At 33.9% G+C, this 21,125-nt stretch overlaps 1 protein-coding gene across 1 annotated transcript in view; it reads right to left on the bottom strand.

Annotated features, from left to right (window-relative positions):
* Positions 1-5,876: 5,876 nt before the first annotated feature.
* Positions 5,877-21,125, bottom strand: part of LOC134681084 (uncharacterized) — a 95,447-nt gene continuing 80,198 nt past the window's right edge. Inside the window, exons 5-6 of the mRNA XM_063540502.1 lie at positions 16,471-16,681; positions 5,877-9,538 (exon numbers count right to left, since the gene is read on the bottom strand). Coding sequence (XP_063396572.1) covers positions 5,982-9,538; positions 16,471-16,681 — 3,768 coding nt within the window. The 3' untranslated portion in view covers positions 5,877-5,981. The remainder of the gene's footprint in view (positions 9,539-16,470; positions 16,682-21,125) is intronic.

Here is a 21,125-nt window from a genome sequence, read left to right as displayed (position 1 = left end):
AATGGAGGTCAATTTCAATAATGATACTTTTACCAGTCAGGAGTTATGATTCGTGAAAGATTGAAAATGGCGTTCACAGTCATGTCCCTACATTAACTCATGAACGGTCCAATCAAAGCTTTTCAAATTTAAATAAGTTATTACTGATGAAAAATGGAAGTCTAGCTCAAGAATGATGCTTTTCACCTTTGCTGTTCAGGAGTTATGGTACTTGAAAGATTGAAAAATGGCATTTCCAGTAGTGTCTGTGCATTTACTCATGAACCGTTTGACCAATGCTTATTAAAATTTAATATGTTTTTACTGATGACAAAAATTCAAGTTTGTTATTCATGATTTTCTCTTTTACCAATCAGGAGTTATGGTTCTTGAAAGATTAAACAATTGAGTAACAGTTCTTGAAAGATTGATAAATTGTATTTCCAGTTGTGTTTGTGTGTTATCTCATGAGCAATTCACCATTTAGGAGTTTGGATTTTTGTGATATTTAAAAATGCCAGAACACAAATTAATGTTTAAAATACGTTTTACTGCTAATCTATTCTGACAGCTCTTGGTTATATCTTTTATGCACCACTTACGATAGTAGAGGGGCATTATGTTTTCTGGTCTGTGGCTCCGTTCGTTCATCCGTCCGTGCCTTGGTTTATAGGAACTACAATAGACAATTATATTTTCTCTAAATTTACATAACTGTCCAGATTATTTTAGTAGGTTGACCATTTCGAGGCCCTGTCCACCAGTTCACGGTAATTAATAACAGTTTATTTCAATAGTACCAGAGGCTATAAATACAGTAGGAGACAGCATTAAACAATTGTTTGATAACCTCCTTAATGAAAACATTATGACACATGCTGAAATGTCCCGCCTGTTTAACTTATCATTGAATTCGTGTTCAATGTCTGTCATAGGAATCAAATATTCTACTACAAGATCACATGTACTCAACATTAGATGAATCCTTTTAGACAGACATTTTACACCTAACAATCATTCAATGAACCATTTATAATGTACCATGTATACCGCGGTTCGAAATTCATCAAGCGATAGAAACACCAAATTCAACCATGAATATTTAACATTGACAAATTAACCACGAACATGAGAACAAGATCAGAATCAACATGCCAGACTGACATAAACACATTACTAGTATTATATACACCAAATATAGTTGAACTATTGCTTATAGTTTAAGAAAACAGACCGAAACATAACAAATTAACATTGAGTAATGAACCATAAAAACGAGGTCAAGTTCAAATAAAACCTGCAAGATTGACATGTACGTTGTAAAATAATTCCATACACCAACTATAGTTTATCTATTGCATATAGTATTAAAAAGACCAATATCACAAAAATAGCTGAACCCCGAAAATGAGGTCAAGGTCAGATGAAACCTACAAGTTGGATATATACACCTAACAATCATTCCCTAAACCAAAAATAGTAGACCTATTGCTTATGCATTGTAGTATCTGAAATATGGACTTAAACGGTCTAACAGGCACATATAAGGACATTGCAAGGTACGCACATACCACATATAATTAACCTATTACTCCTAATAAAAGAGAAATTTAATATTACAAAAAGTCTTAACTTTTTTTTCAAATAGTCGCAATATCACGGAGATGCGATCAATGACACCGGAAATATGACTGACAGACGCTTCATAACATAAGGCATTTGTTAACAAAGTATGAAACAGCCACATCTACAACTTAAAAATAAATTTGTAAGTAGCTAGTTAAAGCCGCCCCATCGCTTTGTCGAGCTTTCTGCGCAGGCTAAAAAAAAGTCTAGGCAGCTTCAGATAAACAAGAAGCAATTCAAACGATTAAACCAACAGCTTGAATTATGAAAAACAAAAAACCAATAAAGACAAAAACGTTTCATAAATGTGCTGCCGAAATTTACTCATATTTATTTTAAGTACATTTTTTTTAGATATAATGCGTTTTATTATTAGTTGTTGATTATATTTGAACTAGCTGTCAATCTCAGATCTGTACTTTTTTTGTGTTGTTATATGGGGATGTATATGTATCCTGCCAAAGTCTGTGATTATTTTCCCGTATTTCTGCTTTGAAACGATCTGTTAAACTCATTTCAACTGTCATTGTATAGGTTGTTCTTATGGTTTACTGCTATAACACTGTCCCATGTTAAGAGATAATTGTTGTCTTCAACTAATTTAATCCTGGATGTACAAGAGGGACGAAAGATACCAAAGGGACAGTCACTCATAAATCGAAAATAACCTGACAACGCCATGGCCAAAATGGAAATGACAAACAGTCAAACAATAGTACACATGACACAACATAGAAAACTAAAGAATAAACAACACGAACCCCACCAAAAACTAGGGGTGATCTCAGGTGCTCCGAAAGGGTAATCAGATCTTGCTCCACATGTGGCACCCGTCTTGTTGCTGAAATGTGATTACAAATCCGATAAATAGTCTACAATAGGTCACATTCATGAAAGGGAAGGGGGTTGTAGTTACGAAGTAAGGAACATATACGATATCATTTGTGACACGGTTATTCCATAACTGTCAACCAACTCGTGATGGCGTCCGTAAAATTTACGAAGGGGTGGTTTCAACTATACCATTTGAAACTCTTGGTTTAATAGTTTCCTTGTGAGTAGCTACCCTCTATCAAGAAAATCATGATAGGAAATGCAAGCTCGGTAATATCGTATCAATTGGGAGTTGCTGCTGGAATTGTTGCTACTTAGAAATGTAAATTCACAATTGGAAAGCTGAAATCATCTCTTTTGTCGTAAAATTTTGTTTTCAACCTACCCTCATTGTCAATTTCTAGATGTAAGTCAAGATATGAGGCTGACGTAACTGTATCTGTAGTATCCATTAACTCTAGCTTGATGGGATAGATGCGTTCCACATAGTCACCAAATTTTGAATTATTTAGCGAAAGAACATCATCTATATAGCGGAAAGTAGAGTTAAAGGATATCGCTAACTTCTAATCTTCCTTTCTAAGACGTTCCTTCATGAATCCAGCCTCATAAAAAAAGAAACAAGTCGGCAAGTAGATGGGCACAATTTGTTCCCATTGGAATGCTGAGTCTGTTGAAAAACACGTCCTCCGAACGCAACAAATATGTTGTCAATCAAGAAATAAAGCATCTTGATAATATCAGTTTCAGAGGATTTTTTGTTTGAATCAGAATGATCCCTACAAAGTAGGATTTATTTTCCCCTAAGACAAGATACTGTCCCAATTCAGGAGCCTGTTATTCAGTGTTGCTATAAAAAATGTTTGTTTCTCGTTCATTAATCAGGTCGCTTTTCTCGTTTGAACTGTTTTACATTTGTCATTTCGAGCCTTTTATAGTCGAGTATGTGGTATAGGTTTATCGCATTGTTGAAGGCCTTACGGTCATCTATAGATATTAATTTCTATGTCATTTGGTCTTTTGTTGGTAGTTTGCAATCATAGCAAATCTTTTTTTTTATAGTTTATATAAGTAACCTAGGACAATCACTAAAGCATACGCTCCGGACTTGGAATGTGCATATTTCTAATGAGATGTAAATTTTGCAAGAGTTTTGTGACAGGCAAGAAAGGGTAAAATGCATCTTTGACATTCACAAAAAGATGTGTTGTGTTAATATCGTTTTCGAAATGTTCCCAAAATTTAACCATTTTGATACATGTTACCAAGGATCATATCAACTGTTGTATTATAGGCAAAACCTTTTGGAGTTTATGGTCCACAACGCTGTTCAACTTCGTACTTTTTTTTGCTTTTTCAACTTTTTTTAATCGAGTCACTGATTAGTCATGTACACGAAAAGCAGAGAATTGCAAGCACAGTTTTAAAAAAACAAATCTATGACGGACGAAAGTTTCATATGTCAACTTTGATATGCGAAGTGGGAAATGGTAAGAAAAGGTGTTGTATATATGTCTAAGAGTGTCTAAGAGTGTATATACAAGGTTAGGCAGGCTAAGGTCCTTTTGTACACTTCCAACAAAGACGGTGCAATAAAACTCATTTATCTAAAAATCATTGAATGCTTTTCCTCAAAAAGAGCATTTCAAGAAGGAAACATTTAAACGTTAAATAATACAGACACAGTGAGACACTACAACTAGAAGATTGAGTTTAGGTTTCCTTTTACCTACAAGAGGCATATTTAAATGAACCAGTCACCATTCCACACTAGAAGTACATAATGTGTTGTATGTAGGGTCGTCACTACCAGTTATGCTAAGTCTTATGGCATATTGTAAACATATTGTCCCTTCTCAAAAAAGGGGACGACAATTTGAATTCTGAGGGAGGTTGAGAATAAATATCCTGGCCTGGTAAGAGATTAAAATAAATAATCGTTCAGAATAAGACAGGATATAAATGAATATTTTACAAAACTAAGTGCAGGAATCAAGTATTTATAAAAGTGCGAATAAATGTTTGCGAGGAAAAAACTAGAATAGGTAGCAACAGACGAAAATAAGAAGCAAATCCGAAAGATATCATGTGCACCCAGTTCAGTTGTACCTCATGTGTTTCTTTGTGGCCAGAGAGACGGCCTGAATTTTTTAATCACGCACTTCGAACTCTCCTGATGCAATAATAGTGATGGCAATAGACCAACACATTTTTAAAATGAGTTCCCCTTCAAATCCTTTCCCATTCCCTGTTTTTTTAATGATGTGTACCAGTTGGGACGAGAAGATCATTCAAATCAGCTTCATGTCTCGAATCAGTGGACAAAGCAGGTCAAACTTCTGGACTATTTAACATTCACAAAAAGGTTGTATTGCATTTCAAATACACTAAATTAAATACACTGAAACATTTGGTATCTTCTGTTTACCGAGGAAGCTCTTTTTGCATTCTTTGATTTTTAGCTCACCTGGCCCAAAGGGCCAAGTGAGCTTTTCTCATCACTTGGCGTCCGGCGTCCGTCGTCGTCCGTCGTTAGCTTTTACAAAAATCTTCTCCTCTGAAACTACTGGGCCAAATTAAACCAAACTTGGCCACAATCATCATTGGGGTATCTAGTTTACAAAATGTGTGGCGTGACCTGCCAAACCAACCAAGATGGCCGCCATGGCTAAAAATAGAACATAGGGGTAAAATGCAGTTTTTGGCTTATAACTCAAAAACCAAAGCATTTAGTGCAAATCTGACAATGTATAAAACTGTTTATCAGGTCAAGATCTATCTGCCCTGAAATTTTCAGATGAATCAGACATTCTGTTGTTGGGTTGCTGCCCCTGAATTGGTAATTTTAAGGAAATTTTTCTTATTTTGGTTATTATCTTGAATATTATTATAGATAGAGATAAACTGTAAACAGCAATAATGTTCAGCAAAGTAAGATTTACAAATAAGTTAAATGTCTGAAATGGTCAATTGACCCCCTAAGGAGTTATTGTCCTTTATAGTCAATTTTTAACAATTTTCATAAAATTTGTAAAATTTTATTAACATTTTCCCCTGTAACTACTGGGCCAAGTTCATTATAGGTAGAGATAATTGTAAGCAGCAAGACTGTTTAGTAAAGTGAGATGTACAAACACATCACCATCACCAAAACACAATTTTGTCATGAATCCATCTGCGTCCTTTGTTTAATATTCACATAGACCAAGGTGAGCGACACAGGCTCTTTAGAGCCTCTAGTTTAGTTAATTTTTGTTATGATTGTTTTCTGATTTTTGTTTTGTTTGTATTGTTTCGTTTTGTAATGAACCTTATTGTAATGTTTCCTTATCTATTTTCAAAAGTTGTTGCTCACAGATACAATATTTCTAGCTGACAAAATGTAGAGCCAAATGCTTCTCAATTGATTTATTGAAATATAATTTAATAACCGTGACTGTTTCATTTTTCGCATAGTTTTTTGCAATACTCCAAAGAAAATCTTGGTCTTTTTATTTATCAAAGCACAGACAAATGTATAATTTAACAATTGCAACATACAATTAAGCATTTTCCTTTGTAGCCTTATTTTTTGAATTTTGACTATCAAGCAAAATTTCAGTCACCCAAGTAAATCCCTTTGATGTACAAATCTCAAGTCCAGTTTGTCCATTGTTGTCTTTAATATTGACATCACAGTTGTTTTTAACCAGAATTGTCACAATCTTTTCAGATTCATATTCCTTCTTTTCACAGGCAACAAGGAAGGGTGACCTGTGCGAGTTATCACACTTGTTTATGTCACAACCACTCTCTAATAACAGTTTAACTATATCTGTCATACATCTTAGATATCTATGTGATGTACATGTCTCGCATGCTATATGCAAAGGAATCTGACCAAAGGTATCTTCCTGATTTGCATCACATTTATTTTGCAGTAGGAGGACAACAACCTCTTTATGATAATGTTCCTTTCGATGATATCTTGAATAACAACTTATCCAAAGCAGATTGTCATGTTCTACCTGCTGAATGCATGCATGATGCAAAGCATTTCGTCCATTGATGTCACAAGCATTTATATCGCAACCGTTTTTAATCAATAATTCAACTATATCGTTGTATCCTTCTGTGGCTGCCAGATGTAAAGGTGTGCATTTTGATTTATCAGGTTGATTAATGTTCGAATGATTTTGTAACAGTAACTGCGTAATTTCTAGATGCCCCAACCAGCAAGACAAGTGTAAAACAATTTGTCCGTCTTTATTAGGAATATTTAACTCACTCTTATTCTCCATTAATAAACTCGCCACATCTTTGTAGCCATGATAACATGCATAAAACAGTGGAGTGTTGTTCAAATTATCGGCCTGATTAATGTTGATTTTATTTTTGAGCAAAAGATCAACAATGTTAACACGGCCATTCAAACATGCTTTTTGTAAAGCATTGCAGCCTCCAATATTGGTTTTATTAACATCACAGTGATATTTAATCAATACTTTTACAACCTCTATATTAGATCTCGCACATGCGACAAATAAAGGAGTATTTCCATACTTGTCAGTGTGATTAGGGTCACATCCTCTCTTTAGGAAAAAATCCACAATATCCTCATTTCCTCCCCTACATGCTGCATGAAGAACACTCTTTCCTGAAGCATTCAAAACATCCATTTTACAACCAATGTCATACAAGAATTCTACTATTTCTAAATGACCCCTTTCACTAGCATAATGTAAAGCATTTCGACCATGTGAATCTAGAATATTCATGTTGCAGGTATGTTGTACAAATACATTAACAACACATTTACTACTTGAGGAAAAAAGTGGCGGGATAAATGATTTGTACAGATCAACTGGTTTATATTCATTTACTAATGCCATTTTATTCATTTCAAGCAACTTCTGCAACAAAATATCCACTATTGTTGAATAACCACTTTTAGCTGCCTCATGAAGTGCAGTGTAGCCAAAGTAATCGGCAATACATGGGTTTATATTAGTATGCAACAGAATTTGCACAATTCCTTTCCGAATCGTTTCAATGCTGTCTGAAATTTTATCCACAATTACAGTGTTACCATATTCAACTTTAGGTTCATAATACTGAATGTCAACTTCTTCACCTTCAATAGACCAAGTTTCATCTTCCTCATCTAGAAATGAGGTATAGTTTGAAGAGCAAGCTTCATGCAGTGCTGTTCTGCCAAAAAGGTTTACCATATCAACATCACATTTATTTCTTATCAATACTTCCACTATATCTTTATGACCATTTTTACAAGCTGCATGCAGAGGACTTTCATTCATATTGTTACATATAGTAATATCACAATTGTATTCCAGAAGAATGTTCACAACACCTAGATTACCCCATTTGCAAGCAATAAAAAAAGGAGTCTCTTTGCAAAATCCTGGTTTGTTGATGTAAAGGCCTTTTCCTAATAGTATTGATACAATTTCTGGGTTATTCTTTATACAAGCAACGTGAAGGGCTGTTTGACCATCACAATTTTCCAAATTTACCGCACAGTTACATCCCAGGAGATACTGCACAATGTCTGTATGACCATAACGACATGCAGCATACAAGGGCGAAAGGAGTCCAGGTTTGACACAATCAATATCATATCCATATTGAACAAGAGTTTGAACTATCTGTAAATGGCCCTCTGTACATGCTTCTACTAAGGGTGCATTTTTGTGTGTAATTTTATACATATCTGAGTCAGTATCAATATCTTCAGTGTCACTGTCATGAGCTGCTATTTCAAATCTGGTTCTATCAGAGATATCTTGGAGTAATTCTGATGGGATATTGTTTTGTTGCTCCAACAAAAACTGTACAAAAATACTACATCCATACATCGATGAAAGATAAAGAGGCCATCTGTTGTGTAGTAATTTTTCCATAATATCTTTTTTTTTGGAGAAGAAATCAATAAATTTATCTTGATATAACTTAATATGGGATTGCATGTTTCCAAATACATCATAAAAATTATTTTTCATTATCTCCTCTTCCATGCGATTAAAGTATGAATGTTCCAAGTATGGAGGTATCATAATTGTATATTCATCATGTTCTTCTTCTAAAGATTCAAACTGGATTCTGTCTGAAATCAAATTTGGTGTAGCATATTTCACTAAAGTTTTCGTCATTTTCTTTCCAAAATATAAAGAAAGTAAACCAAAAACTATGTCATGTTTACTAGTTATTATTGATTCATTTTTTTCAATATAAGTATCAATTAAGGTGTCTAATTTCCTAAGAACTTGCAATTTAGAAGGACGGTTTGATAATTCTAAACTTTCAAAAACTTCTTTAAAGATCTTTTTGAATCTTGTGTCGATACTCTCATCTTTGAAGACATTTATTGTTATTGTGTCATTGTAAATAACTAGCAACCCCAGTCCCATGAAACACTCCTCATTTTGATACTGCATCTGATCTAACTGTTCTTCAAAATATTGAATAGGGCATTCAAACATTTTCATATCTTTCTCATCAGATTTACCAAACATATCACAAAGAAATGGAAACATGTCCAGGCCACTGATGGTCTCCCTGCTAAGTTTATGCACGTGTTCTTGATCCATATGACAAGAGGCAATTTTCAGTTTTTCACTATTTGTGTAAGCCAAATCTTTTGAAAGCAAATTGCATTCTTTCATATTTAACTTGTCAGATAACTTTTCAAACTGTAGAGTTTTTGTTATCTGTAATCTACAAGTAACAAGGATTCGAAAATGTTTATTTTCCTTACAAAATCTTTCTATCTGACTAGAAACTCTGTCCCAAGAGTTAATCAAATGCTGATCAACATTGAAAACTCCACATAAATCATCAAAAACAAATACTTGTGCAAGTCCCTTTGTATAATACTTTTCAATGTCCTTTGGGTCAGAAATTGGCAAAATCTGGTACCCTTCGTGTTGTTGTAAATGTAATGCAATTTGATGTGAAGTGGCTGTTTTACCCATTCCAGAACTACCAGCTATGACGGTGACAGAATTTCCAGTTACAAAACTTAATATCTTCTTGGCGGCTGCAGTTTCAAAGAACTTTTCCTTGTCCTCTACCCAATGTTTAATTTTATTCTCATACAAATCTGTAATAAGAAATGCTTATGTAAATTATTTTATTAACTTTAACTTTAACTTTGTAAATAACAAGGCAAATAACGATGCGTTTACCATTTTTAACCCAAATTCTACATTTCTAAATGAAAAATTGGGAATGGAAATAGGGAATGTGTCAAAGAGACAACAACCCAACTAATGAGCAAAGAAAAACCAGAGCGAGAAACTTGGCACCTGGAGGCGTGCTTCATCTGACCCCTAAACACAATTGTAGGCTAGTTCAGTGCTAATGGACGTCATACTAAACTCCGAAATATACACAAGAAACTAAAATTGAAAATGTTTTTCCGTAATCTTTTGCAAAGGGAAAATAAATCAACTCAAGTCATAGAAAAGAAGACAATACACAACAAATAGAAAATAAATTGCTTCGCTGAGTGCAGCTGAATTTGACCGCAGATGTACAACCCTGAAAAGTTGGGGTCAAAATGGACACAATTTTGCCGCTTGATACAAGTCTGAATTTGGATTGTAATAATTTGACACATAATAGGTTTCTGACACACAATTATAACTGTACATGTAGTCAAAGAACTTAAAATTAGGCATATGATCTGCAGAGCTCCAGATAAGCTGCGTATTTGCGTGATCACGCAATACAATTAATAAAAAACCCAATGCAATTGCCCATTACAGGGTTCAATAACCCAATTAATTCAAAGGAAAACTCAATTATATGCCAAAACCATGAGTTCTCAACCCTTTTATTGGCTACCGTTTGCTTTATTTACCTTTATCTGTTTACAGTCGCCGCGTAAACTATTTTTATAATATTTATAATTGGAAATTTCCTTTCGTTCTAAAAATAGATCCATTTTGATCCTCTCGCCGTTTATCCAATTAGCGTGTGTCATGTAGTCATATTTTTTTCGTATTGCTCAGGATTTATCCATAACATACATTGAATTAGAACGAAAGTAAATGTCCGGTAAAAAATATTGAATAGAAGCATGTTTTCTGCTTCTTTTGAAAAGCAGAGGAAAAGTAATGATGATAACAAGACTCCTCAGCAAGACTCAGCCAGTGCATTTAGGAAGCTTCCATCGAACGCACGGGCGTGTATGCGTACCTTAACGAGAACATTGCTAATTAACACGGGGTTTCGTCAAAAAGGTTATCAGTTCAACAGTTGGAAAAGTGAACGGCAAAATCAATAATGATAAAGCACCAGAAACCAAAAGTCCCAATTAAAGACAACTAAACTAAGATTTATGTAAATTGAATATAACAAAATCATTCAAGTATAATTAGAGTTTATATTCTATTTGTGTTCTTCATTTTACGGTTAATTAATGAATACACACTCAGGCACTGGTGTTAGAATTTATAATATAAAGGTATAAAGACCTCGAGTATAAGACGAATACACATATCCGTTTTTGTGTGAAAATACAAAACTGGCAGAAGGTTTGAAACGGGACACAAATTAAACCTACAATTGCTCCTCATTGCATAAACCAAATAAAACAGCTTGCAAATAACCATAACCCTAAACCAAATAAAACAGCTTAACAAACATGACAAAGAAAGAAACATGTTAATTTAAGATGGGAAAAACATCTGGGGTTGATATTGCATAAATGTTCAATATTGTGTTGATGAAAAAACCCAATACATTAAGGAGCTTGGTGGTGGAAAACCCAATTTGATATTAACCTGAGGGGTGAATTGGAATTGATAATGCAATTAAAAAACTTTATCACCCAATTATATAAGAAAATGGTGGGTAAAAACCCCAATTTGTGAATTCTTATCTGGAGCTCTGTGATCTGAATTTGTGCAATACACTATGCTGTTGCAAATTGCCCCCTTACACCCCCCCCCCCAAAAAAAATAAAATAAAAAATTACTCCGTTTTTTTCTGCTTTTGTGTAATGCTCTGAACTCTAACCCCTTTTCCTTATTCCAAAACTAATATCAATTCATATTTCTTAATAACCATAACTACCTGTTTAAATATATCATAAAAGTCTTAAAATATAAAATGACATACAGTCATGGCTAAACTTAATATTAATTAATAGTAATTAAATAAACGGTACCAATTTTCTTGCACCAGATGCGCATTTCGACAAAACATGTCTCTTCAGTGATGCTCGTGGCCAAAATATTTGAAATCCAAAGCTTATATAAAAGTTGAGGAGCTACAACCCAAAAAGTCCAAAAGGTATAGCCAAATCCGTGAAAGGAATCAGAGCTTTGCATGAGGGAGATACATTCCTTAATTTATAATAATTTCTAATATTTTGTAACAGCAAATTTTAATAACACAAAAAATCCGTATTTTCATGCCAGAACCGAAGTACTGGCTACTGGGCTGGTGATACCCTCGGGGACTAATAGTCCACCAGCAGAGGCATCGACCCAGTGGTAGTAATTAAATAAACGGTACCAATTTTCTTGCACCAACTAGTAACTCCTACATGTAAAAATAATTTTTCGGCTAATCATCTCAAGACAATTATTTCTTAATACATTATCTACAAGCAGTGAAAGGGAGCTCATCAAAAATATACACAATTATTCTTTAAATAGATTTGAATTATCTCCATTACACTGCTTTTAAATTGTCTTAATTGTCCTTTTTCCTCCTTTTGTGCCCCTAATGACTAAGTGGTTTCAGCCATAACCCCCAAAAGTTAATTCTAATCATCCCTTTGTAGTATGGAAACTTGTGGTATATATTTAGAGAGATGTATACACTTAAACACAAGTTATTGTCTGGCAACTGCAAAAATTATTACTTTTTTTTTGGCCTATAATTCCTAAATAAATCAGGAAACAATCTGTCTTCGTAAACGACGACGACGACAAGGTGATACCAATATACAACCACACAAATATTTTTAGGTCGTAAAATAAATGAAAAGACAATCAACAATCTACAAAATATATATGTATAACACAAATCCCACCAAAACCAGGGCTGATCCCAGGTACTCAAGATGGGCAAGTAGATTCTACACTTACCCTCGTGAACAAATATGTTATGTCAAACTGCAAGTTTTTACTTTTTTGTAAGAAATATAAAATTGATCTTACTTTTAATATAGCAACAACATGAGTCTGAAGGACTTCAGGGCCTGCTTAATCTATCTTCATAAACAGTAAACCATAAAATAGAGGCTCTTAAGAACCCGTGTCGGTCACTTTGGTCTATGTGCATATTCAACAAAGGACACAGATAAATTCATGACAAAATTGTGTTTTGGTGATGGTGATGTGTTTGTAGATCTTACTTTACTGAACATTCTTGCTGCTTACAATTATCTCTATCTATAATGATTGGCCCAGTAGTTTCAGTGGAAACTGTTAGTAAAAATTAACAATTTTATGAAAATTGTTAAAAATTGACCTTAAAGGGCAATAACTCCTTAGGGGTCAAATGACCATTTTGGTCATGTTGACTTATTATCTTTGCTGTAAATTATTGCTTTTTACAGTTTATCTCTTATCTATAATAATATTCAAGATAATAACAAACAAGTGAAACTGCGAGCTACTGCTCACTGATGATACCCCCGCCGCAAGTGGATAATATTAATAGTGTAAAAATATGCAAGTGTTCGGTAAACAGGAAGTTGTCGAGTGATGAATCTGAAAACGCATCACACGGTATAGCTGACTTATATAAATCCTAAAACCAAATTTCAGAGATCCTTGTATTGTAGTTCCTGAGAAAAATGTGACGAAAATTTTCAACTTGGCTATCATGTGTAAAATCATACAAGTGTTCGGTAAACAGGAAGTTGTCGAGTGATCAATCTGAAAACGCATCACACGGTATAGCTGACTTAGATAAACCCTGAAACCAAATTTCAGAAATCCTTGTATTGTAGTTCCTGAGAAAAATTTGACGAAAATTTTCAAATTGGCTATCATGTGTAAAATGTGACGAAAATTTTCAACTTGGCTATCATGTGTAAAATCATACAAGTGTTCGGTAAACAGGAAGTTGTCGAGTGATCAATCTGAAAACGCATCACACGGTATAGCTGACTTGGAAAAACCCTGAAACTAAATTTCAGAAATCCTTGTATTGTAGTTCCTGAGAAAAATGCGACGAAAAATATTCATGGGACGGACGGACTGACTGACGGACTGATGGACTGACGGACTGACGGAAGGACAGACAGAGGTAAAACAGTATACCCCCCTTTTTTAAAGCGGGGGTATAAAAACGGCAAAATTTCCTTAAAATTGCCAATTCAGGGGCAGCAACCTAACAACCAGTTGTCCAATTCATCTGAAAATTTTAAAGCAGATAGATCTCGACCTGATTAACAATTTCACTCCTTGCCAGATTTGCTCTAAATGTTTTGGTTTTTGAGTTATAAGCCAAAAACTGCATTTTACCCCTTTGTTCTATGTTTAGCTATGGCAGCCATCTTGGTTGGTTTGCCGGGTCACCGGACACATTTTTAAAACTAAATACCCAAATGATGATTATGGCCAAGTTTGGTTTAATTTGGCGAGTAGTTTCAGAGGAGATGATTTTTGTAAAAGATAACTAAGATTAACGAAAAAATAGTTAAAAAAATTGACTATAAAGGGGTCAACTGACCATTTTGGTTTTGTTGACTTATTTGTAAATCTTACTTTGCTGAACATTTTTGCTGTTTACAGTTTATCTCTATCTATAATAATATTCAAGGAAATGACCAAAAACAGCAAAATTTCCTTAAAATTACCAATTCAGGGGCAGCAACCCAACATCGGGTTGTCCGTTTCATCTGAAAATTTCAAGGCAGATATATCTAGACCTGATAAACAATTTAACCCTGTCAGATTTGCTCTAAATGCTTTGGTTTTTGAGTTATAAGCCAAAAACTGCATTTTACCCCTATGTTCTATTTTTAGCCATAGCCGCCATCTTGGTTTGTTGGCCGTGTACTGGTACAAAATTTTTAAACTAGATACCCTAATAATGATTTTGGGCATGTTTGTTTTATTTGGCACAGTAGTTTCAGAGGAGATGATTTTTGTAAAAGACAACTAAGATTTACAAAACTAGAGGCTCCAAAGAGCCTGTGTCGCTCACCTTGGTCTATGTGAATATTAAACAAAGGACGCATTTGAATTCATGACAAAATTGTATTTTGGTGATGGTGATGTGTTTGTATATCTTACTTTACTGAACATTATTGCTGCTTACAATCATTCTATCTATATTGAACTTGGCCTAAGAGCTTCAGTGGAAAATGTTAGTTAAAATTTACAAATTTTATGAAAATTGTTAAAAATTTACTATAAAGGGCAATAACTCCTTATGGGGTCAATTGACCATTTAGGTCATGTTGACTTATTTTTAGGTGTTACTTTGCTGTACATTGTTTCCCTTTACAGTTTATCTCTATCTATAATAATATTCAAGATAATAACAAAAAACGGCAAAATTTCCTTAAAATGACTAATTCAGGGGCAGCAACCTAACAGCAGTTTGTCCAATCCATCTGAAAATTTCATGGCAGTTAGATCTTGACCTGATGAACATTTTTACCCCACGTCAGATTTGCTCTAAATGCTTTGGTTTTTTAGTTATAAGCCAAAAACTGCATTTTACCCCTATGTTCTATTTTTAGCCGTGGCGGCCATCTTGGTTGGTTGGCGGGGTCACCGGACACATTTTTTAAACTAGATACCCCAATGATGATTATGGCCAAGTTTGGATTAATTTGGCCCAGCAGTTTCAGAGGAGAAGATTTTTGTAAAAGTTAACGACGACGGACGCAGGACGACGGACGACGACGGACGCCGACGGACGACGCCGGACGCCGGACGCCAAGTGATGAGAAAAGCTCACTTGGCCCTTCGGGCCAGGTGAGCTAAAAATGGTTAAAATTGACCATAAAGGGCAATAACTCCTAAAGGGGTCAACTGATCATTTTGGTCCTGTTGACTTATTTGAAAATCGTACTTTGCTGAACATTTTTGCTGCTTTCAGTTATCTCTATCTATAATAATTTTCAAGATAATAACCAAAAAACAGCAAAATTATCTTAAAATTACCAATTCAGGGGCAGCAACCCAACATCGGGTTGTCCGTTTCATCTGAAAATTTCAGGGCAGATATATCTACACCTGATAAACAATAAAACCCCATGTCAGATTTGCTCTAAATGCTTTGGTTTTTGAGTTATAAGCCACAAACTGCATTTTACCCCATGTTCTATTTTTAGCCATGACCGCCATCTTGGTTAGTTGGCTTGGTCACCGGACACAATTTTTAAACTTAATACCCTAATAATGATTTTGGGCATGTTTGTTTAATTTGGCCCAGTAGTTTCAGAGGAGATGATCTTCGGGCCAGGTGAGCTAAAAATACGTCAAAACATGAATTTGACACAAACATATTTTTTAAAAGTTGCCTGATATTAAATCAAAGCTTGTACAAAGCTTCAAGTTGATGTGACTTCAATTCCAAAGTAAATAATCTTATATATTTGTTTAGGGGCCAGCTGAAGGACGACTCCGGGTGCGGAAATTTCTCGCTACATTGAAGACCTGTTGGTGACCTTCTGCTGTTGTTTTTTTCTATGGTCGGGTTGTTGTCTCTTTGACACATTCCCCATTTCCATTCTCAATTTTATTGACCATAAATATGTTCTTCAGATGGAATTAGCTAAATAATTAAGACAAAAACTGTTTTTCTTCTCAAAATAAACATAACTATGGAATATTTACACAAGTCTTGTTTATTCAGAGTACAGTATCTGACCTACTTAGTGTACGTAAGTTCATTCCGTTGGGTTAAAAGAATGTGTTACTCCAACTTCAGTTTTATCGGTGGTGTTTGTCTTTACTCAATCAATTATTCTGAACCCCCTCCCCCTTTCATGTCAACTTATAATCTTTTAATATATATATCAGATGAAAATATTTTAGCATTACTAGAACTTGCCTTTGATATTTTTAGGTATAGGGTCATTCTGTTGTAGTTCAAGCGACATCATTCTTTCTGTTACTGCTACAAGCTGCTCTTCAACAGCTACAAGTCTGTTTTGCATTTGTATATGACGTAGACTATTTGACTTTTGTGATTCAAAAATTTGCATTTCCTTCAATTCAATAATTTCTTCGTTAAACGATCCATCACTTAGTCGATGCAAAGCCTAAAATTAAAATGATTATTTTTATTTGGATGGAACACAATCACAGATATCTTAAAATTCAATTATTAAGGTTACAATCTTGGCTCAATTTGGAATCTTGAATAAGATATGATACCTATATCAATATTTAGCCTCAGACACACTGGTCTGTACATTCCTTTTTATAAACAAATATGTTTAGATTCATAAGTTGAGTTATAAAATAATATTTCTGGATTGCACACTAAAAGTTTTAAAATATTTTTTCATATAAAGGCAACAGTATAGTATACCGCCGTTCAAAACTCGTAAATCGATGGACAAAAAACAAAATCGGGGTATCAAACTAAAACTGATGGAAACGCTTTAAATATAAGAGGAGAACAACGACACAACATTAAAATGTAACAAACACAGAAACGGACTAAGCATGAGACAAAATCCGATGAGAATAACAAATATAACATCAAAACCAAATACTACTGTGAAAGTACTTTAAATTCGTGGGTATCAATTTTTGTGGTTTGAGCAATATTTACATGTTCGTGGGTTTTTAAATTCGTGGATTTTAGTTTTCTAAAAAAAATAATTGAAAAATTTAAGAAACGAAGGTTACAAATAGTCTTGATTGAAGGAAATTGCAAAGTAAACATTGACTTTGTAAATCGTAGTGATAACACTAATTAACCCATGATAAGTTATCAACAGACTTAAGATCATCAAAGGTGTTAATTAGGCCATAACCATGTCACCTTAAGAAAACAGTAACGCAAACAAATGCTATAAACGTATCTTGAATTATCAAATAATTCTTTTTAAAATCAAGCCCAGCATGAAATTATCATTCCCCATATGTACGATAACTATTTAGGATATAAAATTAACACTTTATCATAATACCATCAATACCGGAAATCTGACTTTTATCAATCAAATTTTTTTCTTAAAAGATCAAAAGTTGTTACAGTATAGTTTATGTTATTAAAGATTAAATGGGTATAATCTTGCATGCGGTTGAAGTTCTGTGGCTGCAATTAAAGTATTCTCAGATTTGGCGTTATTCAATATATTCTCTAGATCATATCACTATCAGTAGTCAAACCTGCCGATGGGAATCTTTCCATGTCTTTATTTGGACAATGGCTGTCCACGAAAACCACGAAAATTGGTACCCCACGAATAAAAGTACTTTCACATGAATTTAGGATAGAAAAGTACTTTGACACGTCTTATAGTAATGTGAATTCACACTCAAATACAAGAGAAAACAAGCGACACAACTGAAACACAACATAAAAATGTAACACACACAGAAACGAACTATAATATAACAATGGCCATACTCCTGACTTGGTACCGGACATTTTAAAAGGAAAAAAATGGTGGGTTGAACCTGGTTTTGTGGCATGGCAAACATCGCACTTTAATGGCAATGTTAAATATAACATTTAAATGACAACATAATATTACAGGACTATAATACAAATAAAAAGGTGAACATATTAGACAAAGAAACAAATGAATAATAGCTAACAAAAGGCATCGTGTTTAAATTCAATACGCCAGAATCGCGCCTCGTCCACACAAGACTCAACAGTGACGCCAAGTTAGAAATGTTCGGAAGTCAAAACAAGTACGAAGTTGTACAGCACGGAGGATCAACAGTTCAAAAAGGTTGTGCCAAATACGGCTAGAGTTTTCTAATTGGGATAAGAACATTCATATTATTTAGAACAATTTATGAATATATCAAATTATTGAAACTTACGTGTAAGTTTAATCATTTATATTCTAAAATGTTACTAAATATATATTGAAAAAGAATACTCAGAATTTTGAATGGCAATACACAGTCCTCTACCGGTTAAAAATCAATTGTACTGAAATAAAATGTTAACTTGATCTATAACTTTTCTTAAAGCATGACGACAAAAAGTGAAGAAAATTGATCATTTGAGTCAAAGGATTATAACTCTGCAAAAAATCATCAGACCGAAACAAAAATAGAACTTGGTCTGTAACTTGTCATGATAAAACAATATACCGAATATCTAATCAATATATAAAAGAGTGGAAACTGATTTTCCGGACGGACGGACAAACAGACGGACAAATTGAGTGCAAATCCAAATTCCTCTTCGACTTTGTCTGTGGGGGACAAATGAGAGGAGAATTATGGCTATATGTCCCATATGCTGTATTAAAACATGTTAAATAAGGAATACAATGTGTTATTATGGCATAATATTCAAAATATAGTAAAAGGTCCATAATTATAAGTGACTGTATCAGAATATATTGGTCAATCTACACATAATGGCACACATTCTTATTAAGTATAAGAGCTTTCTGTCAAATGGACTCAGATGAGTGCCTTTCTTAGGATGACATTATTACAATATTACGAAAAATAGTTCCATAAATATGACTACAGAGGTCAAACTCAGATCAGTTGGGACAAGTATGGACACATTACTTAAGGTTGTTGACTGCTGCATCCCTATTCTTGACATTTTTACCGATGTTTTGTTCACACATCGTTTTCAATATAATGACATTTTATGCAAGTCAGTGAAAGGTTAAACTAGCTATAAAACAAGGCATAATCCACCATTATCTATAATAGAAAATGTCTGTACCAAGTAATAAATATGAAAGTTGTTATCCAATCGTTTGATATACTAGTATCTAAACTCTGAGTTTGCCATCTGTTTAGGGACTTTTCATTTCGAATTCGTTTTTTTTGCTATTTCTTCTCGATTCAGCTCTAAATTTGGATTTGGATTAAATATTCGACCCCTCATAGGTTACTGACACAGAATGACTGTGGGACATTTATCTATTTAATATTGACCTATAATTAAAATCTAATACTAACATATATGGTTGCAATCAGCATATCAAAGAACGCAACGAATTAGATGTTTGATGAAAAAAACAAATTTTGATTTGAACCTTTTGGATTTCAATGTGGACCATTTGATAAATCAAAATATAAAGTAATATTGAATACAAAAGTGCTGACTACTGGGGTGGAGATACCCTCGAGGAAATAAATCTCCACCAGCAGTGGCTTCGCCCCCAGACCCAGTGCTTGCAAAATAACTGATCATATATACCAGGATAACAATTGTATATATACGCCATACGCGCGTTTCTTCTACAAAAGACTCATCAGTGACCCTCGAATAAAAAATGTATAAAAAAAGGCCAAATAAAGTACGAAATTGAAGAGCATTGAAGACCAAAAATTCCAAAACGTTTTGCCAAATCCAGCTTAGGTTATCTATTCCTGAGGTAGAAAACCCTTAGTATTTAAAAAATTCGACGTTTTTTAACAATTAAATTTTATATGAACTTATCAATGATAACTCAAGTCAACACAGAAGTGCTGGCTCCTGGGCTGGTGATAGATACCCTCGGGGAAATAAATCTTCACCAGCAGTGGCGTCAACCCAGTAGTTGCAAAAACACTCATCATAGATTTATAGGATTAAAATTTTATATATACGCCATACGCACGTTTCTTCTACAAAAGACTCATCAGTGACGCTTGAAACAAAAATTGTTAAAAAGGCAAAATAAAGTACGAAATTGAAGAGCATTGAAGACCGAAAATTTCCTAAAAGGTTTGCCGAATACAGCTAAGGAAATCTTTTCCTGAGGTAGAAAAGCCTTAGTATTTCAAAAATTCGAAGTTTTTTTAACAATTATTTTGTTTATTATGAACATATCAATGAATGTTGAATGAAAGAGACCCAGTGAAATTCGGTAAATTACGAAAAAATAGAATAAAAGATTTTTTTTCAAAATTTTGCATCTATCTTAAAGTCATAAGAAACGAGTGACCGGTGAAAAAAAGTGTTATTCCAATTCTTGAACCAATGCAAACAAACATCATAAACTTAGTCTTCTGTGCACGATTTTATAAAAAAATATTCGCATTAATTTCGTATAATTGTCTTTTTTTTCTCAATCGGTCAGTGTTGTGAAAATATGGCAGGTAATTAAAGTTCGTGTTTTGAAGCCGAAGTTTAACGACTGTCACCTGTTTGTCAATAATCAACAAAAAAAAAGCATGATATTGAGCACGTGTTTAACATGTACAATCAGAAAATAGTCTATTTTAAGGACATCCATGCGTATTGCGATCACCGGATTTTTACGAGCTTGGTCACACTGATGTCACTGTGCATACGGAAAATATGTCGGGGAATTGCTTCCTGGAAAGAAGAATTAAAATAAAGTAAACTTCTTCTAAATATGAAAAAAATAAAGAATTTTCTTCAGAAAAAAGTATTTGTGCATACGTTTGATAATGAAAACTATAAAACCATTGAGTTATAAATAACAAATGCATTATTTTTTTTTATTTGAGGTTTCCTATGACTTTAATATCATACAATTCAATGTATATTTGACAAAGATATGATGTCTAATAAAATTTACAACCTCCGACCTCTAA

Source organism: Mytilus trossulus, chromosome 8 (assembly GCF_036588685.1).
Source record: "Mytilus trossulus isolate FHL-02 chromosome 8, PNRI_Mtr1.1.1.hap1, whole genome shotgun sequence".
NCBI lineage: Eukaryota > Metazoa > Mollusca > Bivalvia > Mytilida > Mytilidae > Mytilus > Mytilus trossulus.
Note: the sequence above shows the minus strand (reverse complement) of the source record. Positions and strands in the feature narration are given on the sequence as shown.